At 55.4% G+C, this 27,801-nt stretch overlaps 1 protein-coding gene across 1 annotated transcript; it reads right to left on the bottom strand.

Moving 5' to 3' along the window:
• Window positions 1-896: 896 nt before the first annotated feature.
• LOC144734288 (transmembrane protein 39A-A-like) lies at window positions 897-26,714 on the bottom strand. The gene is made up of 10 exons (XM_078616438.1): window positions 26,457-26,714; window positions 23,729-23,855; window positions 18,971-19,193; window positions 17,201-17,284; window positions 13,974-14,137; window positions 12,743-12,919; window positions 11,743-11,920; window positions 10,305-10,492; window positions 9,632-9,752; window positions 897-8,862 (listed from the first exon to the last, which is right to left on the bottom strand). Exons 2-10 carry the CDS (start codon window positions 23,812-23,814, stop codon window positions 8,602-8,604), a joined length of 1,482 nt encoding a protein of 493 aa, XP_078472564.1. The 5' UTR covers window positions 23,815-23,855; window positions 26,457-26,714; the 3' UTR covers window positions 897-8,601.
• Between the last annotated feature and the right edge of the window lie 1,087 nt (window positions 26,715-27,801).

Genomic DNA, 27,801 nt, shown 5'->3' with positions numbered 1-27,801 from the left:
GGGGCAAGTGCTGTTAGCGAGCACCTACGAAGGCCCACACGGCACACGAGGGGGGGTGGGTGGCCAGTGCCACGCCCGACCACCTTTGTCTCCCCAGTGGCGATGTTCACACACGCCGCGCACCCGGTACTCATTTGAGCCACGGTAGGGTCGTGCGCACGTTGAACTTCTTTCGCACCATACGTAGCCAAGCGTGCTAATCGGAGGTGCGGGGGGGGGGGGCGGAAGGACAGACGACTTGGCCCCCCATGTCGACGCTACGAGCCCTGGCGAGTGTGAAACCAAACCATCTTTCATCCACTGGAAACAATCAACTCGGAGAAAAGCGGCACCAAGCTACGCGTCGTCAAAGCGGCGTCGCGTCCCGATGCCCTTGACATCGGCACGGCTCTCGTCGTCGCCTCCTTCCTCCTTGCCGTCACCCGCAAGACCGCCCCCCGTCTCCGCCGCCCTCGCAGCTGCGTCTGCCGCCGTCACGATTCAGTGCTTCCCCTTTGTTCCGCTGCCCTTCAAGGATCGCTTTTACAGCCTCACCACCACCATCAAAGACAAATATCCCCCGTGTAGCCTTAACAGACTGTAGAGGCAAGTGCTGTTAGCGAGCACCTATGATGGCCGGAACGGCACACGAGGGGGTGGGTGGCCAGCACCACGCCAGACCGCCTTTGTCTCCCCAGTGGCGATGTTTACACAACACCCCAGGTCCTCATTTGAGGCTGAATCGACCTAGGGGAGGCCCAGGACCAGTTCCGATAATCGTCACTGGTGTTGGCCGTGAGCGGGAATCGAACCTACACTACCGCTCCCCACCAGCACCACCAGCACCTGGCTTAGTCGCCAAACTTCAAGCGCCCAAAACACGGGAGAATAATGAAAACTGTCACGGAGTGGCGACGTACGACCGAGGAAATTGAGAATTTATTGTTAATTAAACTTTGTCATTTAATCCGGGGCAATGCAATGCGACGCGGAGAAAAACAAACGGGGATTGGCCTGGAGGCCGCGCGTCCCCCTGGGCCTGCCGCCCGCTTGGACCTCGCCCAGTGCGGCATCGCGACAGCAGCCGTGCCGCAGCGAGCCCACGGGGACCCTAAAGCCATCAGGGTGCAAAGTCAAAGTAACAAATGGCCTAGTTTCGGGGTTTTTTTTCTCTCTCTCCGTCAACACGAAGCCAACCTTTGGGAGGCGGTGCGACGAGTTTCGCCACGGGCACACTCGCACACTAATACCGCTCGCCACCTCTCTTTGCCGACGTACATTGCTTCTGGCGGCTGGCAATGGGCCTGGAGATACGGGGGTGCAATTTGTAGCCAAGGGAGACGCGTCGATGTCAAAGATAACGTAGGGGCATCGGCAAGTCCTCATCAAGTCGTTTCTCAGATAATGCGATTTACTTGCCCGGATTATCGAGCCACGGGCGGTTGCCACAGGCGGCGCTGATGCTCCTCCGTCATTCGTTCACCTTCACCTGCCACTGGCTCCCGGACGGGCACGTCTGCGCCAACGCTTCACGGCCAATGTCGCGGGTAGCCGGCGTCTGTGGGTGAAGAAGCGTGCCTGGAGCCGAGCCGAGCCACGGCGCGTCACGACCCCCGCAAACCCGGTCAACCCCAATGCTCCCACCCACCCCCCCCTCGCGCTCAGCATCCCGGGCACGGTGACTCACCACTTGGAGGAACTTTGCACGAGGCAGGATTTAACGAACACATCACTTCGGCTGCTCTTACCGCTCCGGAGATGTGAACGCTTTGGACAGATGTCCCCAATGTAGGACCACACCGCTTGGGCACATTTCTGTGGCCGTTTCTGGCTGCCTTGCAACCTGTCTGTGGATTCCCACGCCTCTGAATCACGCTCTCTCGCTCTCACTTAGGGGAACAAGGGAACATTGCACACGTGCCTAAATCTACACTCTACATTTTGCAGTTCAACAATGCAGTTCAAAAACACTTGTATCTCTCCGACAGTTGCTGTGGTCAGAGTGCCACGACTAACAAATTGGAGGTCGATAGAATTCGTACCACCAAAGCCAGCGGTGGGTTTGTCCTATAGAGGGAGTAGCCTCCACTGCGGGAATGTGGAGTTCCCACCACTGGATCAGGGTAGCCAATGGAGAAGAGCGCGGTTCCATCGCTCGTTTGAGCGGTGACCCGTGGGTGACTTTGAATCGGACAAACTTAATCGCAACTTAGGGCTGGCAACATTTCCCACTGCGGACCAATCCCAGACCTGAATTCTCACTCGGCCAAGGCCTATCAAAAAACTGTGCAGTCCACCGTCATCAAGTTCAACACAACAACGGTGCAATTCTCGGTACAAATCAATCCCCGCTACTCGGACACAGAGACGCCAATTCCAGCACTGCTGTCAACCTAATCGCAACGCCACAAACCCGAGTAAATGTTATAACGACCGCACAACCAGAGCCAGCCGTGCAGCCATAACACTGACAAATGCTTCGACGAGCCCTCAGCGGAGCCCCTTGAGCAGCGTCCCACGCCTCGACCCCCGAGAGTCCGTCGCGAGGGCTGTGCGACCCTCACGACGCTGCTCGTCCCGACAGCCACAGTCCTCGCGTGATATTTTTTGCATCACGCTTCCTCAAGTGATATCGATGCAATGGGTTTGCAGCAGCAGCAGCAGAGACTATAAACTAAAACGTGTTGTTTTATTTTACCAGGTAAGGCCCCACTGAGCTATGTGGCTCTTTTTTAGAAGCGACTTGGCCACTGATGATAGCTAAACAAAGTGGCTTATCATAACGTGGAAAGTTAGAGCAGCCAAATACTCGCAGACATCCGGGCCTCGGCGATGATGCCTATCGACGCTGTGACACTGACAACACCTTGGCACAGCGTACACAAGAGCGAGGCAGCGGAGCAGAGCGGCACAAAATTCGGATTACGCTAGAGATGCGACACACGTGGAAGCGCCTCCAACAGAAGAGTTGGCTACGTACGGTGCGAAATGTGTTCCACAAACGTACGGACAGAGCGGCGAGCGAGGGCATACGAGGATCAGGAGCGGTGGCGACAGCGCGTCACCCGCAGCCCCTGGCGGTCCAGACTGCCGAGTTTCCGCTGGAGACGCGACGCTGACGGGGCGGGCGGCCACAAGGTGGCGAGTTCAAATCCCGTTCGGGCGTCCAATCAGCCAAAGGTCGTCCCTCCGGGTGGCCAACATCGCTGCAAAAACACCTGTCCTGTCAGGTTTCAATGGAGAGACTGGCCCTTGCCACAGGAATGTGGCGTTTCCACCAGTGGTTCAAGCCCGCCGCATGCTCGCGGGGACACCGCGCACGCGCCGCCCACGGGGACGGAGATCCCCCCGTCGCGACCCCGACGCACGGCAGTCGCTCTGCTCGTGGCGAGGGCGAAGCGTCGCCGCCCAACGTGACGAGAACGTTTACGACGGTCGCCGTACCCAGCGGCAACAGCAGCGAAGAAGCGGAGTCGGACCCCCCCCCGAGAGAAAACATCGCAGGGATGTAGGGCTGCATCCTGCGTCACGGCGCTGGCTCAGTCTCCAGCATTTGAGCCGCCCGGTTGCTTTCCAATAGACGCATGAGCGAGAGCGGCCCCGGCCGTGGCTCGGCTCGGCTCCCTGGAAACCTCGAGCCTGGCTGGGGCCGTGCTCGGAGCCGGCTCAAGCTACGCGAGTGCCGTTGAGTCGGCTCACTTGAGTCAGAGCCAGAAAGCCTGTGCCGAGCCGTGAACCCAACAGCACCCACAGGCCACCTGAACAGTCACCTGAAGATCACAAGCTCTACCCATACACCGGCCCCCTTCTCAATACTGACATCACTCGAGCGATGACTCTCGATTCAATGCGTTCGTCAATAGCACCGTGGCCTTAACAGGAAATATAAATACATAATAGGCAACGTTTCGGTTAATTGCCCTTGCTCATATCAGACAGCGAGTGACCAGACAGATTGAGTGAAGAAGAGTTTGAGACTCACCACACGCAGTTCTACATACATACCAAGGGGCCCCGATGGAAAATGTTTTAAGAATGTTGCCAAATTAAGTATTCGACTTGCTTATGAGCCATGACCCACGAGCAGGTATATAGCGTGTCAGACAAATCTTTAAAAAATATAAAATGCTTCATCTATCCAAAGTAAGATGATCAAAAGGCCCATTTCTCAAAAACGTCACCTGTTACGGTTTTTCCTTTTTAGTGCAGCAGCATTCATTGTTGCTTGCGCACAGCTGCCAACGCAGCGACGCACAACGGCCTCCTCCAATACTGCACTTGGAAAAGCACTCGACGCAAAGCAATCGTCGACCGCGGTGCATCGTAACGTTACATCGCAACTTGGGGAGGAAACAAATATCTTGCCAACGCTAACCGTGGCCCATAAACAAAAATAATAATTAATTTTTAAAATATATACAAAAATATATTTACATAACATTTAAAAAAAATAAAAGCGAGAAGCCTCGCGCAAATCACCCGAACGGCAAACGCCGGCACTCGGCCATAGAACGCGCGTGCTTCTTTCGGGGGGGGGGGGGCACTAACGATGAGGCGCCATCAAAAAACGCACGAACCTCCAGCGCGACAAACGTGGGATCGCGAAAGCGAAGGGCGCCGCGGCGGCGGAGGAGGTTTACGATGGCAGAGCGAGTGAAGGGGGCCGTGGCGGCGGAGGTTTACAATCGTGGACTGGAATGGGGTCAGCGTTGCCGTCGTCAACACCACCACAGCGTTGGCGCACCGCGGTGATCGGAGCCCACGGCCGTTACGCGCCCGCCGAGGGACCGAGTGAGCTCTGGACTCCTGGGATGAGACACCGAAACTGGCCCAGAATTTTGCTCGTGTTTGAAGTAATGCACTCTAAGGAGGCCGTGTGGCTGATGGGATGTGTAAAGGTTTGCACTCTTTTAAGCAAAAGGGGCAGATGTGGGGAGGAGGCGGCGTGTTACCCGCTCGCGTTTCTTTTCAAGTGCCGTTGTCCCTCCGGGGTTCTCCGGTTTTCCCGTCCACATTTAGAATCAATGTGCATTTAAGAGTATTTGGCGGCTATAAATGTCCAAGTGACGATAAGCAACTTCGTTGAGCTATCATTTGGGGGCCGGGTCGCTTCTGAAAAGGGAGCTGCGTAGCTCAGTGGCTCTTACCAGGTGAAATGAAAAACAGTGAAGTTTAAGTTTAGAAGTGCGCTCAGAGGAAAGGGGCGCAGGCCCACTGCCTCCAACCATTCAAAAGACACAGCCGCTCCCACCTCGCTCACACGCCACGTTCCAAGTAGGTTGATCGAGGCGGAGGGAATGGCGGTGCAGTGGTTAGCGCGCTGTGGATTCGCGGCCACCACAGACACCAGTGGCAGTGATATCAACCGGTCCTGCACCCCCCCCCCTCGCATTGACCAGCGTGGTGAAGTATGGTCAAACAGCAGCCCAGATTGACACGCGAGTGCAGCCCTTCACCCAGCAGTGGTTTGACAAAAGAGCTGTGAAATCTTCCATTCTTAGCATTATTATTAGCACATTTATAGGACACCAACATGAGGCAGTTGTAGAGAACGTGTCTTGAATCACAATGTCGCACGCGCCCGGACTCGATCAGCTGACACACAACAGGTGAACACCCGGCTGCAATGTCACCGTGAGAGCCACCTTGGCAGCAATGCGGACAAACCCCACTGCCCCCGTGTGTCAAGTCCCAGCAGCAAACCCTCGAGTGTCAAGTCCCAGCCCCCGTGTGTCAAGTACCGGCACCCAGCCCCCGTGTGTCAAGTCCCAGCCATCGAGTGTCAAGTCCCAGCCCCCGTGTGTCAAGTCCCGGCACCCAGCCCCCGTGTGTCAAGTCCTGGCGCCGAGCGCGCCACAAGGACCTCGCCGGTGACCCGTTCGTTCAGGCGGCCGTGGGGGCACGTGGACGTGGCGTGCCAGCGGCGGTGGCGGCTGCCGCGTGGTGGCTGCGTGCGCACATCCTCTCAAGAGGTTTTTTTTATGCTCCGTATATGTTGCTCTGCGCGGTCACCTCGTATCGACATTCGCAAGATAAATCTCACTGCCAACGCCCTCCACCCTCCGCCCGATCACGCAGCGACCTCCAAGAAAGATCAGCCCTCATGACGGTGTCCGACCAGCCGGCCCTAGGTCTTCCCCTCGGTCGCCGGCCTCGTGGGGACCGCTCCAACGCCGCTCTTGAATAAGAAACACTTTTCCCAAGATGATGCAACTGTTGTTTTTCATGAGAGAGAGGGGGGGGGGCAATGTGGAAAGCCAACTAGCGTCATGCCCAGAGGGGTCAGCCTGTGACATGCGAACCGGTGGTGGAAGATGGCTGCGGAGCTTCCAGCTGGTGCTCATAACCATCAACATGCGGATTGGATCAAGAATGTGCAGCGTGTGCAGCATGTGAAGTGAGTGCAGCGGGTGCAGCGGGTGCAGCGGGTAATGCAGGTGCTTCTTGCCGGCTAGGACTGTGTCGGGCCACGACGCTGAATACTGGTCGAGGCACCTGCACTGTCCCACGCTGATAAGGCGAAGCTGTCGGCAGGGGGAAGGTGCAGCCAGCTCCATTGTTGTACTCTACTTCTATTCGCCTTCACCAACCGACCAACGCGGTAAAGTATGTTCACATGACCCGCACCTTTGTGGGAGAGGGGATTGACTCGCTCACCACTTACACATATACACACACCACTTACAACACACACACACCACTTACAACACACACCACTCACAACACACACACACCACTCACAACCCACACACACCACTCACAACCCACACACACCACTCACAACACACACACACCCACTCACAACACACACACCCACTCACAACACACACACCCACTCACAACACACACACACCCACTCACAACACACACACACCCACTCACAACACACACACACCCACTCATAACACACACACACCCACTCACAACACACACACACACCACTCACAACACACACACACCACTCACAACACACCACTCACAACACACACACACCACTCACAACACACACACACCACTCACAACACACACACACACCACTCACAACACACACACACCACTCACAACACACACACACCACTCACAACACACACACACACCACTCACAACAACACACACACCACTCACAACAACACACACACCACTCACAACAACACACACACCACTCACAACACACACACACACCACTCACAACAACACACACACCACTCACAACACACACACACACCACTCACAACACACACACACACCACTCACACACACACACCACTCACAACAACACACACACCACTCACAACAACACACACACCACTCACAACACACACACACACCACTCACAACACACACACACACCACTCACAACACACACACACACCACTCACAACACACACACACCACTCACAACACACACACACACACCACTCACAACAACACACACACCACTCACAACAACACACACACCACTCACAACAACACACACACCACTCACAACAACACACACACCACTCACAACACACACACACCACTCACAACCCACACACACCACTCACAACCCACACACACCACTCACAACCCACACGCACACCACTCACAACCCACACACACCACTCACAACCCACACGCACACCACTCACAACCCACACACACCACTCACAACAACACACACACCACTCACAACAACACACACACCACTCACAACACACACACACCACTCACAACAACACACACACCACTCACAACACACACACACCACTCACAACAACACACACACCACTCACAACCCACACACACACCACTCACAACACACACACACCACTCACAACACACACACACCATTCACAACACACACACACCACTCACAACCCACACACACCACTCACAACACACGCACACCACTCACAACACACGCACACCATTCACAACACACACACACCACTCACAACACACACACCACTCACAACATACACACCACTCACAACACACACACACCACTCACAACACACACACACCATATGGCGTGCACGGCGCCAGCCGCGGCAGTGCGGCGACGTGGGAATCAGGAAACTGGCAGAGGTGCCGACTTTCAAGGTGAGGTGTCGCTGACGGAGGGCTCATCAACGTGGGGGGGGGGGGATACTGGCGTGTCCCCGCATACAAAGTTACCGGGCGCGCCCGCAGGAGTACCGGGAACCGCCGCACGGTGCCCGCGTTGATCCTCGCCGCCGACAGGCGAGCCGGGCGACGACTGCGGCCGCATTTCCCACAACCCCCTCCTGCCCTCCGAGTCTTCCTCGCGAAACTGGCAGCCGGGGAAACGGAGCGCTCCCCCGACTTCGCGAGAGAACGCTGGGCATGGGACACGGCATGGGGGGGGGGGGGGCACGCATCCACGACGCAAGAGCCGCTCGGTTGCATCTTGCTTTCAAAAGTCTCGGGGAAACCCCGCTCCCTATTTACAAGACGAGGCCAAGTGACGTTCGCGTTGCACCTTCGTCGCAGCGGGGACGATGCGGTCGCACGCGTTGCCTCCGCTCGCCGGGTTCACGCGGTCCATGCGTTCGTGCGCGCGTTGTTGGGGGGGGGGGGGTGTGGGGGGGTGGTGCCGGCGTCGCGACCGCCCGGCGCTCAGCCGATGGCCGAGCCGGCCGCGTGGGCGGCGGCGTGGGCGGTGGCGTGGGGCGAGTCGTGGCCGTAGGCGCGCCCCAGCAGCAGGCGGTCCCGCAGCAGACGGAACACGAGGCAGTAGTTGGCGAAGAGGAGCAGTGCGGCGGACAGGGCGTGGTTCCAGCGGTCCGAGCGCGCCAGCCAGTACAGCTGGTACACCACAACGCCGCCCTCCAGCACCAGCAGTGAGTTGAGCACCCTCAGCGGCTTGTGGAAGAGAAACTGGCGGAACGGGCGCGTCAAACGGGAAAAGTGCGCCACTCATGCCGATGGAATCGATTTAAAATGTTTCCATTATTGTACAAATCGGAGTTGCTGGGGAAGGACAACAAACCAAACAAAAAAGCACTTCTAGAGAAATGTTTTCCATCTAGATGATTTATAAATGCATAGCCCCATTGGCTTCCTAATATCGATATGCCTTTCATCAGCAAGTGGCGGAGAGAAACACAGCGGTGAAAATTCCACATTCCTATGGCAGATACCAGTTTCTGTTACCTTCGGCATAGCACGTATACCCGCTGAGGAGCGTAATCCACTCAGTAATGTGTTCACACGTCTTGATAAGGGAGGCACGCTCATATACCGAACGCCCACGACGGTGCGTTCGGGTTTTGTGAGTCATACCGACGTCCACTTACTCCACAGTTTGACATTTATAAACAATCTAGCGCCTTGATCTCCCTCAAAAACACCCCAACGTACACCGGTGCTGTCACACCGTGGAACGTCAAGCGGAGTTGAACATGTCCTGTACTATTGCGCTGTACTCCAATGCACCGACCCCTATGCTTTCTCTGCGTCTGCCAAACACGAACCGAAACCAGCGTACGGTAAAAAAATACGCGTTGACCCAAGTGGCGAGCGGACCGCAGAGCGTTTTACTCAGGCGAGTCTCGCGGTTTGCCCCCCCCGAGGCCCACGTGGCGTCTGGCGCCCTCCCTCGCCCCCGCCCAACCTGATCCCTCCCCCCCGCGGGCGGCGCACTCACGTAGAAGCGCGAGTGCGACGCATCGGAGGGCACGGCGACGTTGCAGGAGCCGACGGCCTTGTACAGGCCCTTGTTGTGCCGCACCAGCACTCCCTGGGGCCAGATCGTCGTCTCCGACCAACTGCGCACGGTGGCACGGGGCGACAGACAGACAGACATCCCCGCGGGGCCTCAACAGCCTGGTGGGGCGAGAGCCGTCAGTGATAATGTACGGAGGGCGGCAGGTCGCCGCGTGGGTGCTACGTGGGCGACGCGTGTGTGCCGCGTGGGTGCCGCATGGGTGCCGCATGGGTGCCGCATGGGTGGCGTGTGAGTGGCGTGTGAGTGGCTGTGTGTGGGCGCCACGTGGGCACAACGTGGGTACCGTGTGGGTGATGTGTGAGTGCCGCGTGGGTCTCGTGGGTGCCTTGCGAGTGTCTCGTGGGTGCCGCGTGGGTAATGTGTGAGGGGTGTGTGGGTGCCGTATGGGTGCCTTGTGGGTGCCTTGTGGGTGCCTTGTGAGTGTCTCGTGATTGTCTCGTGGGCGCCATGCGCACGGCTGTCGTACACGTGCTGTGGCGTGTGGGCGCCATGCGCACGGCTGGCGTATGCGTGCTGTGGCGTGTGGGCGCCATGCGCACGGCTGGCGTATGCATGCTGTGGCGTGTGGGCGCCATGCGCACGGCTGGCGTACGCGTGCTGTGGCGTGTGGCTGTAGGCGCCGCTCTCCAGGCGGTGCCAGCGGCCCAGGTGGGTGGCGGCGCGGTGAAGCAGGTCGCAGTAGCGCGGCGGCAGCAGCTGCGAGGTGAGCATCACGAAGGTGTTCACCCACACCAGGATGAGGTGCTCGCACGACCAGCGCATGTCGTAGTACTGCGTGCTCTGTGGACGACAAAGACAAACATCCCCCATGTAGCCTTTTGGGGGGTAGGTGCTGTTAGCGAGCACATATGAAGGCTGGGTCGGCACTCGAAGGAGTACTCATTTGCGGCCGAGTTGACCTAGGGGAGGTCCAAGATCAGATCAGATAATCGTCAGTGGTTTTGGCCGACGCGCACACACGCATGCACGTGGTCTTTAGATTGAGTGAGACAGTGAAGAAAAGCGACCACAACTGACTTCATGAAAAGCTGCACTCACGTTTAACTTGAAACGAGGGTTCCTGTAGCCACTGCGCTGACCCAGATGTCTTTTTGGGTTCCGCCACAAGGTGGTTATACACCTTGTCATTTACCCTTTACCATCCGTGTTTACCAAGATATTATTTATACGCGCCAATGCATTGACGGAATAACGCTCTTAGCATCAACATTTCGCTCAAACTGTTTCGAGTTTCATCAGATAGCGAGCTCGGACACAGAGTACAGTCACAGCCCGATTTACGTCTCCCCCTTTTGCGTCGTCACTTTATTATTATTATTAACACCGCTACCAGATTTGCGTCGCCTCCACCCAGCACTTACGTCACCGACGGCATTGTCGTCCATCCTTTCTGGTTACCCGTCCCCTCTCTCGGCCTTCGCTTCCACCACCCACTACTGCCCTGCAAACGTCGTTTCGATATCTGTCATCGCAATCTTCAGGAACGCATTCCCCGACGTAAACCGGTGTGTTTAGAGTACTCATTTAATTGACTGTGACGACGAAGACGATTTGGTGATCGAGAATATTGAGCGTGGCAGCCGAGGGAGGCGCCCCGAGGAGACGAAGCGCGATGGATTCGGCTCGCGGCGCTGGCGCCAGGAGCACAGCGCTCCGCCGCAGCGGGGAGACCGCGGCCAACGATGGCGGGAGCGACGAGGGAGGGGGGAGAGAGGGAGGGAGCGAAGGAGGGAGGGGGGAGAGAGGGAGCGAAGGAAGTAGGGAGGGAGCGAAGGAGGGAGGGAGGGAGGAAGGGATGGAGGGAGTGAGGGAGCGAGGGAGCGAAGAATGGAGGGAGGGAGCGAGGGAGCGAAGGAGGGAGGAAGGGAGGGGGGAGAAAGGGAGCGAGGGAGTGAAGGAGGGAGGGAGGGAGTGAGGGAGCGAGGGAGCGAAGGAGGAAGGGAGGGGGGAGGGAGAGAGGGAGTGAGGGAGCGAGGGAGCGAAGGAGGGAGGGAGGGGATGGGTTCGCCCGGTGGAGCAGCGACGCTCACCTTGACGAAGCACAGTGGCAGGAAGGCGACGTAGTAGGCGCTGAACAGCGAATTAAAGAGGATCTCCTTGATGCGCTTGTTGAAGTCGGTCTTGAGCATGTGCACCTCGGCACGCACCAGGTCGGGCGACAGCACACACGCGTGCGTGGGGATGCTGTCCCCGCTGTGGAACTGCTCCCTGCCGACGGGAGGGACACCGATCGGCACGGAGCCGCCCGGCACGCACCGCACCGCACCGCGGGCCTCTGTCTCCCCCCAACCTCTCCGTTACCCTGGGTGTGCCATTGGTTGAGCTATCATTTGTGGCCAGGTCACTTCTGAATACCTCAGTGGGCTTTGCCTGCAAGGATGGGGATGGTTTAGTTTTATATGTGTTTGGGTTATTTGTTTACCTTGCTTGTACTCTGCACTACTATCGTGTTTGTTGTATTGTTTGTTGTTGTTTGTTGTTGTAACAATCTTACCCCGTGCCCCTACTGGAAATCTGTGAAAAAGAGCTTTATAGCTCATCGGATTCCTCCTGCAGTAGAAATAAATATTCTGATCTCTCGCAAGGCAGCGCGATCCTTCGTGCTGGACAATTAAGCTGCGGACAATACGCCTCCTTCGCAGACCTGTCCAGCCACGCAGAACATTTTAAAAAATGTTGACACTTCCCGCCAACCTCAAGGCCTATTTCAGTCGTGGTGCAGTGACACTGCACAAGATGCATTGATGCCCATTTCACAGTCGTCAATATTTACAATCATTTACAGACTTTGCCAATCCACTGCTGGATGAAGTCCTTCACCGTGCTGGGCAGTGCGGGTTGGTGAATGGGTGGGGGAGGGGGGACCAGACCCATTTTAGATTTCACTGGCTTACTGATGTTAGCCGTGTCCGGGAAAGGAACTCGGTTTGCCGGGCTCATAATCCAGGGTGCTAATCACGGCACCACCACTCTGCGGTAGCGACGACACTGCCGGTGTGGCGGATGTGAGTGGCCCCCGCCGCGCCTTACCTCAGCGTTTCCAAGATGAGGGCCCGGTACGGCCTCGGCTTGGATTCCTCCCCATCGCTGCCTTCCGCTGGTTTCCGTGGTGAAGGAGGGGGGCTGGCGGTGAGCTCCGAGCCCCCGCCGTCGGAGCCCCGCACCCCTTCGTGGTGCAGCCCATATAGGGGGATGTACACAAGAAACCTAAGAAACACACGCGCTCACGATGAAACCCAAGAAACAGCATTGCGGATCAACGCTGTGCGCCCGCCGGGCTAACGCCATGCTTCTACACACGGGGCGAGGATGTGAGAGGCGGCGGCAGCGACTTGGGGAGGCCTTCATTCAGCAGTGGATCGACCATGGCCGACGATGATGACATAAACCCATGCGGGTATCCCTCGCTTTATGAACATTCGGTTTGCGAAAAATTGCGTTCAAGTAAATGACAAATTCGATTCACGAAATAGAATTTGTGAAATTTCACTACGGCCACACCCTATGAGATTATCGAACAAGAGCCATCCGGGAGGCTGTGTCGTCATCCATCGGCGACAGCGTCACACAGTATCTCTGCAGTGGCAGCAGTGACGCCTCCACGTCACCCTGCCAGTCATTCCAACGTGCAGCAGATCTTTTATGGTGAGTTCGCTGACAAAGTTTCGAAAATCCGTTCTGATTTATGGAATTTCGTTTTCATTCTTATCCCGTATTTTTTTAAGAACCGCATCCCTTTCAGAAATCAAGGGATACCTGCATGAAGATGAAATCTTCTGCTTAAGCCTCAAACCTACTTTGACAAAAGGCACTGCAGGCAAACGCTTAACAGACGAAGGGGCCAGACACGTTTACCCACAACAGCCGCAAGTCGCCACAGTGGCAGTGATGTCACCACGGTGCTCGTGCCAGACTAGGTGCTTGCTGCTGGCAGGTTACGGGGACAGCGTCATTCGCGAGCACCGATGAAGGCCAGTACGGCGTACGAGGGGGTGGGTGGCCAGCGCAAAGCCCTGCGTCGCTACTTTTGTCTCCACAGTGCTGATGTTTACACACTGCATCACGTAATCATTTGAGGCCGAGTCGACCAAGGGGAGGTCCAGGACCGGTCCAGATAATCGTCACAAACATTCACCACTGTTATTGGTCGGGTAGCCGAGTCGACAGTGCAGAATTGCGAAGCAGTGCACCACCGCTCCGTACACTCCGCGTGTTCGTGCAGTGGTGGCGGCGGCGGCGCCGGCGGCGCCGGCACACTCACGGATAGCAGAGGAAGAGCAGGTTGATGAACGAGTGGCTGCGGAAGAGGTTGATGAGCGCCCAGCACAACGTCCACCCGGAGCCGGTGAGCAGCACGAGGCGAGCGAGCACCAGCGTGGCGTAGCGCCAGGCGGCGGGCGAGGGCCGTGCCTGCCACTGACTCACCTGCAGGTGGCACAGCGGGTCAGCAGTCAGCCTCGCTCTATCGATGCGTTGTTCTTTCCTTAAAACACTCACCGAGTATCCCTTGCTATCCCCAACTCCCCTTCCCCATCATTAACACACCATCCCTCTTCCCGACTTCTCTATCCGTTCACTCACTCATCACTAACCGCTCATTGTCACTCTCATCCGCTTATTTCACGCATCACTGTATTCACGCACTGCCATCCTTCTCATCAAGCCATCTCATCATCACACTATTCTGCTGTACAAACAGTTAATTATTGGTTCAGCGCCTTAATCAAGACGCTATATAAATTAAAGATAACAGGACCCTGCGGGGTGGGCTGGTAGGAATAATACTTAGTATCGGTACAGGGATATCGGGAGGAGCGATGCGCGCCAGAGGCTCCGAGTCCCCGCCCTCTACCCCGCCCCTTAGCAACGCGCCCTGCTTAAGTGGTGAGGGCGGCGTGTGGTGATCGTGGTGATCGTGGGTGGCCGAGGAATCGTGTGGACGCCGCTGTGTCGACTGTCCCCCGTCTTCAACTACTTGGGGGCGAAGTGGTCGTTTGCAGACTTCACGGCGAGCGACTTTAGCGAGGAGGCGCTTTTATCTCAGCGACGCCATCAAATCGACGACGCCGTGACGACAAAACGCGGCGATTTTCGCGGGAGCCGACGACTTGGTGACGCGCAGTTGACAGCCCCCCCCCCCCAACACCCCCCAACACCACCCTCAACACCACCCCTCCCACCAGCCCTCACCACCCCCCCACCACCCCCCACCACCACCACCCCACCACCCCCCACCACCACCTTCTGCATTAGGCCTCGCGAAGCCTCCCGCACTAGGCCTCGCGAAGCCTGCCGCACTAGGCCTCGCGAAGCCTCTGCAGTAGGCCTCGCGATGCCTTCTCTGCAGTAGGCCTCGCGATGCCTTCTCTGCAGTAGGCCTCGCGAAGCCTGCCGCACTAGGCCTCGCGAAGCCTTCTCTGCAGTAGACCTAGCGAAGCCTTCTGCACTAGGCCTCGCGAAGCCTTCTCTGCAGTAGGCCTCGCGAACCTTCCCTGCAGTAGGCCTCGCGAAGCCTTCTCTGCAGTAGGCCTCGCGAAGCCTTCTCTGCAGTAGGCCTCGCGATGCCTTCTCTGCAGTAGGCCTCGCGAAGCCTGCCGCACTAGGCCTCGCGAAGCCTTCTCTGCAGTAGACCTAGCGAAGCCTTCTGCACTAGGCCTCGCGAAGCCTTCTCTGCAGTAGGCCTCGCGAAGCCTTCCCTGCAGTAGGCCTCGCGACGTGCTTTTCGTGCACAAATAAGGCGATTAAATGTATCTCGTCTCTGTGTTAATAAATGTTTCTTGTCTCTGTGTTAAAAAAACGTGTTGCGCTTCAGTAAAGTAATTAAAAAAAAAAACGTGCTGCGTTTCAGTAAAGTAAATTTGAAGCGAAGTTTAAAGTTTCGCCGTGAGGCGCCGGAAGCGACGTCCATCTTGTTTAGTTCACAGATCGCAGGGGGAGCGGGCGGCCATCTTGTCGGACAGGGTCATGCCAAGTGTTTGCAGTAGGGGGCGATGTTGATACACGGACGGACGGACAGACACATTAATCTATTGGTGGTCTGGTCCACTTCGTTCCTACCAGTAAAATGAGACCTCAACACTGGGGCGCTCGTCCTCTAGTTGACGAAAATAATGAACGCCCGTTTTGAGTTCTACCCACGGTGGGGGTGCGCACACCACTGGGAGGGATGCTGGGAGGGAGGGAGGGGAGGGGAGGAGGAGGGGATGGGAGGGAGGGAGGTTGGGAGGGAGGTAACTGCAAGGGAATAAAAACTAAATCAACGAACGCTCTGCATGCGTGACGTCATTTGCTTTGCGCTTGCTGGTTACTCTTGGAAACTACATTGTTTACAATTAATGAGCGTATAAAGGTCTTCTATATCGTTCTAGGTTACCATATGGATTTAAATTGTATCGTAGTTATTTTATATTGGCAGTTTCATACGTGATTATTCACCGATGACTCTCACGTATGATATCATTTCACACATTCATAAATCACCTCACGAACCCCCTCAGACACTGCTCCATACTCCCAGGGTTCCGCGTGCCCCCGTTTCAGAACCACTGCGATACACAACGCTGGTGCAACGCCTCCACTGTCACCCTTCCCCCTCCTCCCACGAACACCGCTTGGCTTTTTCTCCGTTGAAACCCGAGGATCGGAGCGCCCTCTCCGGTCCACGCACACAGCAGAGGACGAGGAGGAGTTAAACTTTGACCTTTCCAGCGTCACCGCCGCCCTGCTGGACCCATGGGTGGTGGTGGTGGGGGGCATCTAGAATAGGGTTCTTATTTCCTCGCGCGAGCGTGATCGGTATTTGAACGCAAACGCAGTCAAGGAGTTGTGCACACCCCATCACATACAAGGCGCGGTGAGTCCTTCCATCCAGAAGTGGATTTACTATTTTATTTGAGCAGGTAAAGCCCACCAAGCTATTACCACTTTTTCAAAGGAGACCTTGCCACACACGATAGCTCGTCGAAGTGGCTTTATCGTCGCATGTGGGAATTTATAGCAGCGGCTAAATAGTCCGAACGAGCGTTTCTAAATGTGGGGGTAAAAAACTGGAGGACCTTGAGAAAAATGCATGCGACCACTTGGAGAGAACACGCGGACTCCAAACATACAACAGGCATCGTCAGGGTTGGGTCCGAACTCACGAACTTCTGCATATCCGGCGAGGGAGATAACATTTCCTCACAACCGTGGGCAAATTGGCAAAGACCCGTAAGTTTTAATATTTACATAAAGATACGTCGTTACGTAACGAGCTGTAATAGATACGTCGTTTCGTAACGGCGCAGTTCGAACGTTCTCACGCGCCAGTTCGGTGGGGGGGGGGGGTCACCGCTCGTTACTAAACCTGAACCCTGATCACGCCACCGACTTGGCGACCCGTGGAACCAGTGACTCCGATTGCGTAAGGCCGCAATCACACGCCGACAAGCGAAAAGGCGAGTGTTGCGCAGAACCATTCGATGGCGGGTGACCGGCGACAGCCCTTGCCTCGGTGACGAGCGTCCACACGAGGCGGCGGGACAGCAGCACCCCGATGAACGCCACCAGGTGGTAGTCGATCTTGTGGAAGTTCTGCAGGGGAGGGGGGGGGAGCGGAGCACGCACTCGTTACCAGCGGCAGCGGCCACGGAACGCGAGCGACCCCGGCTCGCCACGCCCAGACAAGTGCGAGACGAACGCTCGTCACCCTCGGTGGCCCTGATGTCAGCAGTTGGAAATTCCACATTAGTATGGAGGGAACTGTTACAGCCGTAGGAAAGCCCAAAAGTGGTGCTCATATTATCAACCGCCAAGGAAGGGTGGGGTGAGCTCAACTCCCGGCCTGGATAAGAACTTGTAGCCGTCGCTGCGAGTTGGGTACCAAATGCGACCTGGTTGGATTAGGGTTCGGTTAGCTAGCGGTGTACCACCTTGTGTCAGAGAACGTCACAGAGCTACTTCATAGGGCCCTCCCTGAGGCCGGGTTGTTTTACACAGCTGCTGAGCAAAAGGCCCAGAGGCCCAAAACGTTAAGCAACCAGCAACAAACAGCACTGTCAAAGTTGCAACAGATAAGAGTGTTACACGTTTCTTGTATTGAGCAAGGTCATTATTACGAAAGCTTGGGAAAACATATGATGGGAGGGAATTCTCACGTGGAGCAGTGCGAGGGAAGAAGCAGAGAGAGACATGCGGTGACCTGCAGTGTAGTGAGTGGCTGAGTGGGCAAATGGGCGAGTGGGGGAGAGGGCGAGTGGGGGAGAGGGCGAGTGGGGGAGAGGGCGAGTGGGAGAGAGGGGGAGAGGGCGAGTGCGCGAGTGGGGGAGAGGGTGAGTGGGGGAGAGGGTGAGTGGGGGAGAGGGCGAGTGGGCGAGAAGGCGAGTGGGGGAGAGGGCGAGCGGGGGAGAGGGCGAGCGGGGGAGAGGGTGAGCGGGGGAGAGGGCGAGCGGGCGAGTGAGCGAGTGGGGGAGGGGGTGAGTGGGGGAGAGGGTGAGTGGGGGAGGGGGTGAGTGGGCGAGTTGGGGAGAGGGCGATTGGGGGAGCGGGTGAGAGGGCGAGTGGGCGAGAGGGCGAGTGGGGGAGAGGGCGAGTGGCCGAGAGGCCGAGTGGGGGAGCGGGCGAGTGAGAAAGTGGAGGAGGGGGTGAGTGGGCGAGTGAGTTGTTGTGACCGATGGTTGAGCACAGGCTGGATGAGACGAAGCAATCAGTGTCTGGTTGACGAAGTCGATAACCCTGGTAGATGAATGAAGGAGTCAAGGAGTTCACGAGAGAACAGCAACCACGGTGGTGGTGGTGGTAGCAGTGACAGAGGAGCGACAAGGAGGTGGGCGGCTGCCGACGGGAGGGGGGGGCAGGGGGGGTGACCGGAATCATCAACCACCCCGACTGCTTCACTCTCAATTCTATCCAGTGCAGTGAGGTAGGAACTGGGTGCTCTGCCCCAGATGTGACAGCAGCAGGCTTCCAATGTGCACTTCGTGCAGGAGTAATAATATAATCGTTTGGAATTAGAAGACTCTGGCAAAGAACGCGAGCACGCGCGCGTGCGTGCGCAGGGAGCGGCAGTGTAGCGGTTAGCACGCTGCTCTACAAACCTGGCGACCCAGGTTCGATTCCCGCTCACGGCCAACATCAGTGACAATTATCTGAACCGGTCTTGGGCCTCCCCTCAAATGAGTACATGATGTGGCGTGTAAACATCACCACTAGCCAGCGCTACCGGCGCTACCAGCCAGGCCACGCGGTCCCCAGCCGCCCCCCCCGGGCTGCCCGGCTCACCAGCGAGGTGTGCGAGGGCGGCCCCTCGGGCGGGTACCACCACACCGTCTTGTACAGGTTCACGTAGTGCATGCACAGCGCCAGCAGCAGGTACGCCAGCAGCAGCGCCTCGAAGACGAGCCCGCTGTCCAGCGCCACGTCCGGCACGCGTGCGTGCTTGATTTGGTACGGCCCGCTCGCCGCGGCCAGTGGGGGGCTATTCAGCCCCGAGGCCGTACCATTCCTACCACAGGGGAGGGGGGAGAAGCAGATTCATTTTAGTCAACAGGGGATGTGATGATTCATCGATGGGTATCGATGATTAAACTCGTGATATGTAGAATATTTTGATATTTCACCTTGGAAATCACTTGAGATGGGAAATTTAGTTTGCAAGGAAGTCCAGGGTGTGTCGATTGATAAGCGTAAACAAAACGTGGTCACACGTGTATGCATACATAAATACACACAACCAACACCTAGAAAAAGACAAAGATCACCCGTATAGCCTTAACAGACTGTAGGAGCAAGTGCTGGTTGCAGGATCGTGGACTCGAGTGGTTCACGAGATGGTCTATACCAGGGGTCCTCAAACTACGGCCCGCGGGCCACATGCGGCCCACCGAGGGCATTTTTCCGGCCCATGGTCACTAATTGGGCTGCGCTTGTGAGCACTAATTGGGCTGCGCTGGTGAGCACTAATTGGGCTGCGCTGGTGAGCACTCATTGGGCTGCGATCTGTGAACAAAACTGCAGGTGTAATTAACTTTTTAATGGCACCCGCACTAGTGTGAGCCTGGGGTAAAAGCCGAGTCCCCCCAATCAGACTGCATTGATGGGCAGTGCAGTCTGTATGTCTCTGTGTGGGCAAAGTTATTGCTGGTATATTGTTTTTGTAGCGCTGTATATATATTGGTATTTTACTAATAGCAATTTTGACTCCCTAGGAAACAATGATGTCAAGAAAGAGAAAAATTTACTCGGAGTGTAGGATATTCAAAAAACAGTGGACTTATGATTACTTTTTCATGCAGTACAAGGAAAGAGCTGTGTGTCTGATATGCCAGAATATAGTGTCTGTATTCAAAGAATACAATTTACGTCGACACTATGAAACTCAAAATAAAGATAAATATGATTGTTTGGTCGGAGAAGTGAGAAAAGATAAAATATTAAAACTGAAAAATACATTAACAGCTCAGCAAAATACTTTTGTGAAGCAAAAGCAGCTAAATATTTCATCACTGCGAGCAAGTTTTCAAGTTGCCAAGCTAATAATGTGCACTGGCAGACCATTCGTTGAGGGAGAATTTGTTAAAGAATGCCTTCTTTCTGTTGCCAAAGAGATGTGTCCAGAGAAGGCCGATTTATTTAGTACAGTGAGTCTTTCAGGACCTACAATTACACGGAGGATTGAAGAAATGGGAGACAATTTCCATCAGCATTTGCAAAACTCCACAAAAAAAAATTTCTATTTTTCCTTAGCACTCGACGAAAGCAATGATGTTCGTGATTCTGCACAACTTCTAATTTTTATTCGTGGGACGAATGACTATTTCAAAGTCACAGAAGAGCTTGCTGCACTGCAAAGCATCAAAGGAACAACTACAGGAGAGGATATCTATGAAAAGGTTTGCCAAACTGTGAATGGTTTGGAGCTGAACTGGGCTAAACTAGCCAGTGTGACAACTGATGGTGCTCCTAGCATGGTGGGGTCTAAGACAGGAGTAATTGCTCGCATTAACCAAGAGATGGACAAACATAACCATTCTCATCCAATAGCCATACACTGCCTCATCCACCAACAAGCGCTGTGTAGTAAATCACTGAAGTGGGACTCTGTTAACTTCATTAGAGCTCATGCACTAAACCACAGACAATTTCAGGAATTTCTGTCTGAGCTAAATGTTGACTATGAAGATGTTATGTACCACACAGAAGTCCGTTGGCTGAGTCGAGGGAGAGTTTTGAAACGTTTCTATGACTTACTTCCACAGATGACAGCTTTTCTGTTTTCAAAAAACAAAGAAGTACCAGAGCTCAATGATGCAGAATGGAAATGGCACCTTGCCTTTCTGACAGATGTAACAGAGCTACTCAACAGTTTCATTGTGCAACTTCAAGGAAAGGGGAAGCTCATCTGTGATATGCAATCACATGTCAAAGCATTTGAAGTAAAATTAGGCCTCCTCATCAAACAAGTGAAGGAGGAAAACTTCTGCCATCTCCCCACAACTCAAAATCTGTTAGCGGAAAAACCATTGGTTGCATTCCCAAACAAAACATGTGTGGATTCACTGGAAAAATTGCAAAAGGAGTTCCAATTTAGATTTCAAGAGCTTCATCTCCATGAACAGGACATACAGCTTTTCCGTAACCCATTTTCTATTGACATTGAAAATGTGGATACAATTTACCAAATGGAACTGGCTGAACTGCAGAATTGTGACTCTGAAAGACGCATTCAAGTCAAGCAGCCTTCATAATTTCTATGCATTTCTCCCCTCTGAGACATATCCTCATCTCAGGAACCATGCACTCAAAATGGCAACCATCTTTGGCAGCGCTTATGTCTGTGAACAAACTTTTTCCAGAATGAAACATTTGAAATCTCCAACCAGATCTAGACTAACGGATGCACACTTGCATTACTTGTTACGACTAGCAGTGACAAATATGGAACCGGACACTGACCATCTCATTAGCCAAAAGCAGACTCATAGTTCCCATTGAAATACTGGCAAGTTTGTTGATTTAACTTTACTTGTTCTTCATTTTAAATATTGTATTTGTTCCCATTTTGTTTCTTCACTTCAAAATAAGATATATGCATGCAGTGTGCATAGGAATTTGTTCATAGTTTTTTTTAACTATAGTCCGCCCCTCCAACGGTCTGAGGGACAGTGAACTGGCCCCCTGTTTAAAAAGTTTGAGGACCCCTGGTCTATACCGTGGGTTGCATGGTGAGACTAGCACGGTGTCTTTACCTTCTAACCCTGTGCTGGCGTTAGCCTTCCACGGTCCGTGTTTCTCTCCAACTCCGTCTCCTCCGCCGCCACCGCGTTTTACTCGGCGTTAGCGATCAATGTGATTCCGAATCAATTTGCGCGTGTTCTGTGTTTATTGCACCTTGTTTTTAGCTTCACGGTTTTTTGGTGACCGTCCCTTTTAGCATCCCCTTTCAGCGAGCGGGGCTTGCGTTTGTTAACTTGGGTTTCCTGGTGGCTGCTGTGGCCGGGAAAACACTTCCACGGCGAGTACTGTACACCACCAGTACAGTGCACAGTGCCGTGGGTTTACTTACCGAAGAATGAATGCATAGAAATCAATTTACATTCACGTTCAGACGTGTTTGTATTACTAGTTGGCACGTATAGGGTGGTTGGCAATATGCTACGTCGTACATTTCGAGTCTAATGGATCATTGCCGCGGGACTCGGGATTTCTCATCATTGTTGAGTGTCTCACGGGCGTGCGATGAATTATCTCACTGTTGTTGTAAATCGCACGCTCAGCCCCGTTTGCTGCAGTGTCTCACTGGCAGCTGCAGCCTCTATGAGAAACTAAAAACGACGTGAAACTATTTTTTTATTTTACCAGGTAAGGCCCAATGAGCTGCTATGTAACTCTTTTTCGGAAGCGACCTGGCGATCACAAACGATAGCTCAACCAAGTGGCTTGTTGTCATCACGTGGACATTCATAGTAGCAGCCAATTTACTCTAAGCGCACTTTGATTCTAAATGTGGAGAATCCACGTGACCAAGGGGAGAGAGAGAGACAAACAAACTCCAAATATACAGAAGATGTCAGGGTTGGGAAAAAAAACCCCGACCTCCTGTAGACCAGGCGAGGTAGTCAACATCTCGGAACGTTCAAGCGGGGAAACTAGTCATAACTGGCCTAGGTTACTATTATTATTTAATTCACCATGAGGGAAGGAGGTGTTCACTCAGTGGTGAACATTAGTCTCCTATTGCTGCTATCCAAACTCATTTAATAAAGCCCAAACGGCCCCCCTCTTTAAAAAAATATCAGACTTGCCCTTGCCCGCTGCGTGACAGGTAAATGTTTATGTGCCGAGGTTTCTCTCGGTTTCTTGGCGTTCTGCTTCAATTTTGGGTTCCCACCCAAGATGTTTCGATAGAAGGAGGGGGGGGGGTCTCACCGATTTGTTTGGGGTTGACACGCACGCTGCATAGGTTATCATTGGGTGCAGCAGCTTGCCGGATCAGGACTAACCCCTACGAGTTCTGGCGAGTTGGGCTTTCCCCGTAAATGTACCCAACGGTGTGCACCGCTGGGTCCACGCGGAGCGCCGCGGCAGCTGCGGATTGCCGTGCGAGGCGAGTTGTCATCGGGGACGTCAAAGGAGCCGTGACCGGCGGCCGAGTGCGGTGCGTCTGGTAAACAGCCCCCAACTCACGGCGGATGTGAAGAGAGAAATGTGCCGTTGTACGATCAACGAAAAAACTCAACACGTTCACCAGTAACCCTGCGGCCTTAAATGGAAAAACATATAAAGGGCGACATTTCGGGCAATGTGTTTTGATGAAGGCCCACGACACGAAACGTCCACTAATATAGATTTGTTTTCCGTCTTTTAGGTCGCAGTGTTATTGACGAATGCGTTGAGTTTTTTGTTTGTTACTTGCGATTTTGCACCACTGCCCAACGCGGCGGTAGCGGCGGCATCGCCACTGGATAATCAGTTGCACAATTAGCCACGTGACGACGAAAGCAGGGGGGCGAGCGCCGGTCGAGTGGGGGGGGGCGGTACCTGCCGGAGCCCCCCACTCCTCCCTGCGCAGGAAGGGGCACGCGGGGGTACTGCTGCCGGGCTGGGCCCCTGCGGCCCCCCGCCATCCCGGGGACCGCTCCACGTGTTACCCAGTCGCCCGCTGTGTCTGCAAGCCACAGGGGTGTCACACGCAACGCACAAACACGCGATGCACAAACACGCGACGCACAAACACGCGACGCACAAACACGCAACACACACAGCACACAACACATATACACAATACAACACACACAAACGCAACACACACGAAACAATACACATGCAACACACACGCAGCACACACCCAGCACACAAAACACACAACACACATATAACACACACGCAACACAACACACAACACGCACAAAACACACACGCAACATACATAACACACACGCAACGCACCAAACACACAGACAATACACACGCAACACACATGTAAATATCCATCATTTCCCGAAGGGGTGTGCATTGTGGTGATTAGGACGGGAAGTGAGAATTCAGACACGAGTAGAGACACAGCAACAAGCAGGGCACAGATGCGTGTACAGGACCTACAAAAACTAAATTCTTTTTAGTTTTACCAGGTGATGCCCATGCCCACTGAGCTATGTAGCTCTTTTTCACAAGCGACCTGGCCACACATGACAGCTCAACGAAGTGGCCTATCATCACGTGGAAGTGTATAGCAGCCAAACACTCGAAACGCGTGTTTCTAAATGTGGAGGGGAAAACCGGAAGCCTCTGAGAAAAATCCCCGTGACCACGGGGCGTTAAGGGTCGGAATCGAACCCAGGACGTCGTGTATACAAGGCGAGGTAGTTAACATCTCCTCGCCACCCTGGCGACCGAGGTGTCCACACACACTCGCTCACCCCTCGCCACTCTTCTATAGCTACCGCCATGGTTACTCTTCCCATGAACTTCACTCAATGGTTTCACCACCACCCATGTTGAGGTCGACCAGATTGTTTCAACTCATTCATCCTGTGTTCAACCACCACACTGCAGGACACAACAACACCCACTCACCCACACACTCACCACACTGCAGGACACAACACCCACTCACCCACCCACTCATCCACCCACTCACTCACCACACTGCATGACACAACAACACCCACTCACCCACACACTAACCCACTCACTCACCATGCTGCTGGACACAACAACACCCACTCACTCACCACACTGCTGGACACAACACTCACCCACCTACTCACCCACTCACTCAACACACTGCAGGACACAACAACACTCACCCACCTACACAACAACAACCGCCATTCGCCACTAAGTGGCGGTGACGTCACCACGACGCTTGTGCCAGGCCATGTGCACCTTGAGGCCACGTGAAGTGTCGAACGCCTGCTGGCAGGAGGTCACGGGGCAGACCCAGGTGCCACGGGTCGACTGACCGAGATGACCGAGATGACTGGCTGATGCACCACCTGTGCCCCCTACTGTGCCAACTTGCTGTGCTTTAGCCACCCGGCGCTCCGCTCGTTGTTGTGAGCGTCGCTCCTCCGCCCTCCGTTGTTGTTGGAGGGCGACTGCCTCCAACTGCCCAGTAGCGTCCTTCACGAAACTCCTCCACTGAGGCCGATCTTGACACCGCTGGCCCCAGTCATCGGCAAGTCCACTCAGCTCCACATCCTCCTGTACCACATCACTCCATCTCTTCTCTAGCCCGTGCCGCGCCCGTTTAGCCCCCTCGATCCGACTTACACACCCACCCACCCACCTACACACTCACCCACCCACCACACTGCTGGACACAACAACCGCCATTCGCCACTAAGTGACGGTGACGTCACCACGACGCTTGTGCCAGGCCATGTGCACCTTGAGGCCACACCCACTCACACACCCACTCACCCACATACACACCCACTCACTCACCACAGTGCAGGACACAACAACACTCACCCACCCACTCAGCCACCTACACACTCACCTACCCACTCACCACACTGCAGTACACAACACCCACTCACCCACCCACTCACCACACTGCACGTCACCACAACTTGTATTTTTGTTTTTTGCCCTCCCATTGCTCCACTTTGCAATTCCCTTTCACCAAGCTCTTGCGAATAACCTCGTTCAATCCAATAAACGTGTTCAACTCTTGCACGTGACAACTTTGACAGTGCTGCTCTATGATTGCAGTATGTTCACAACGCGTGTCTGTGTACATTCACAGTACTGTCAATGTACACGTGTGTACATTTAAATGATGTGTGGACTGTACACCTACTCACTCACCACACTGCAGGACACAAAAACACCCACTCACCCACCTCTTCCCTCACCCACTCACTCACCACACTACACCTGTGTCCGTATACGTGTACATAGACACGTATGCATAGAGACGTGTACACGTGCATATGTATCGTGTACGGCGGGGTGTGTAGCAGCTAGCGCGCACTGCGCTACTAACCCTGCGACCCGAGTCGGATGCCCGCCCAGGGCTCACAACACGAGTGAACCGATCTTGGGCCTGCCCTAGGTCGCCTCAGCCTCAAACAGAGTGCTCGGTGCGGCGTGCGTCAACATCGCCACCAGGGAGCCGAGAGGCGGCCGGGCGCGGTGCTTGCCCCCCCCCCCATCTCGTCTGCCACGCTGCCGGCAGCAGCATCCCTCGCTGCTGCTGCTGCTCACAGCGCGCCTTGCCCCTGCAGTCTGGGCTGGGGGCTCTGTGTGTGTGCGCTTGTACCCGTCTCGGCGTGGTGGCTGGCGCATAGGAGGAGGAGGATGAGGAGGTTCCCAGGCACCCGAGTTCGACACCGGATCCCCGCGCGGCGCTCGTCAGTGGCAACTCGCCGCGCGCTGCGACGGGGCCGGCTGCCCGCCGAGTCGCGTTGAGTCGCACAAAGTCGCACGGAGTCGTTGCCCCGATGAGCCGCACGAAGTCGCCGTCGCCTTCCCCACAGCGACTCTTTGCTACTGTACGAGACGCGTGGCGAGCGGCGCCGTGACGTCACCGCGTAAACGCCGCGCGCGCTTGCGCGGTGACGTCACGACGCAGCGCGCGCTTGCGTGGTGACGTCACGACGCAGCGCGCGCTGCGTTTACGCGGCGACGTCACGACGCACGGCTTCGCTGGGGTTGGGCGGTGACGTCACGACGTTAGTCTCCAGGGCAGAGATTTTTCATCCTCCGTGCGCCTCCTCCTGCCGATGTTTGGCTCCCCTCAGTAAAAACGAAACATGTATTTTGTTGACACATCACGCGGGCAAATAGCCCCACAACCTCGCAGGGCGTGGCGACACATGTTTGGACATCTGTGGCTGCGCACGGTGCGAAATAAGTTCCACGTACGTACAAGAAAGAGCTGCATAGCTCATCGGATTTGTCGAGTATAGGATACATCAATATGTCTGATTCTGCACTGCGGAGGAAGAGGGAGGAACTGAGAAAGGGGCGGGCAGTGGGCAGCACGGGCGGCTGGGAGAGGAAGGGGGCTCCAGACAGTGGGAGCAGCAGCAGCAGGAGGGGAGGAGGAGAAGGCGCGAGCTGCGGTCGAGCGGGCGGCAGTGCCGCTGCTGCTGCCTCTGTCGGTGACTGCAGCGGTAGCAGCAGCAGCAGGAGAGGGGAGGCAGCAGCAGCAGGAGAGGAGGCCAGCAGCAGGAGAGGGGAGGCAGCAGGAGAGGAGGCAGCAGCAGGAGGAGAGGCAGCAGCAGGAGAGGGGAGGCAGCAGCAGCAGGAGAGGAGGCAGCAGCAGGAGAGGAGGCAGCAGCAGGAGGAGAGGCAGCAGCAGGAGGAGAGGCAGCAGCAGGAGAGGAGGCAGCAGCAGGAGAGGAGGCAGCAGCAGGAGGAGAGGCAGCAGCAGGAGAGGAGGCAGCAGCAGGAGGAGAGGCAGCAGCAGGAGAGGAGGCAGCAGCAGGAGAGGAGGCAGCAGCAGGAGAGGAGGCAGCAGCAGGAGGAGAGGCAGCAGCAGCAGGGGAGGCAGCAGCAGCAGCAGGAGAGGGGAGGCAGCAGGAGAGGAGGCAGCAGCAGGAGGAGAGGCAGCAGCAGGGGAGGCAGCAGCAGGAGGAGAGGCAGCAGCAGGGGAGGGGAGG

Source organism: Lampetra planeri, chromosome 50 (assembly GCF_965212315.1).
Source record: "Lampetra planeri chromosome 50, kcLamPlan1.2.h2, whole genome shotgun sequence".
Lineage (NCBI taxonomy): Eukaryota > Metazoa > Chordata > Hyperoartia > Petromyzontiformes > Petromyzontidae > Lampetra > Lampetra planeri.
Note: the sequence above shows the minus strand (reverse complement) of the source record. Positions and strands in the feature narration are given on the sequence as shown.

What these genes read in the sequence shown, in the direction of transcription:
- LOC144734288 (XM_078616438.1), bottom strand. Translation starts at nt 23,814, where the DNA reads ATGGCGGGGGGCCGCAGGGGCCCAGCCCGGCAGCAGTACCCCCGCGTG. An exon ending in GGAGTGGGGGGCTCCGGCAG is followed by an intron (nt 19,194 to 23,728) that starts GTACCGCCCCCC and finishes CCCCTGTGGTAG; the next exon opens with GAATGGTACGGCCTCGGGGC. An exon ending in CGTCGCACTCGCGCTTCTAC is followed by an intron (nt 8,863 to 9,631) that starts GTGAGTGCGCCG and finishes CCGTTCCGCCAG; the next exon opens with TTTCTCTTCCACAAGCCGCT.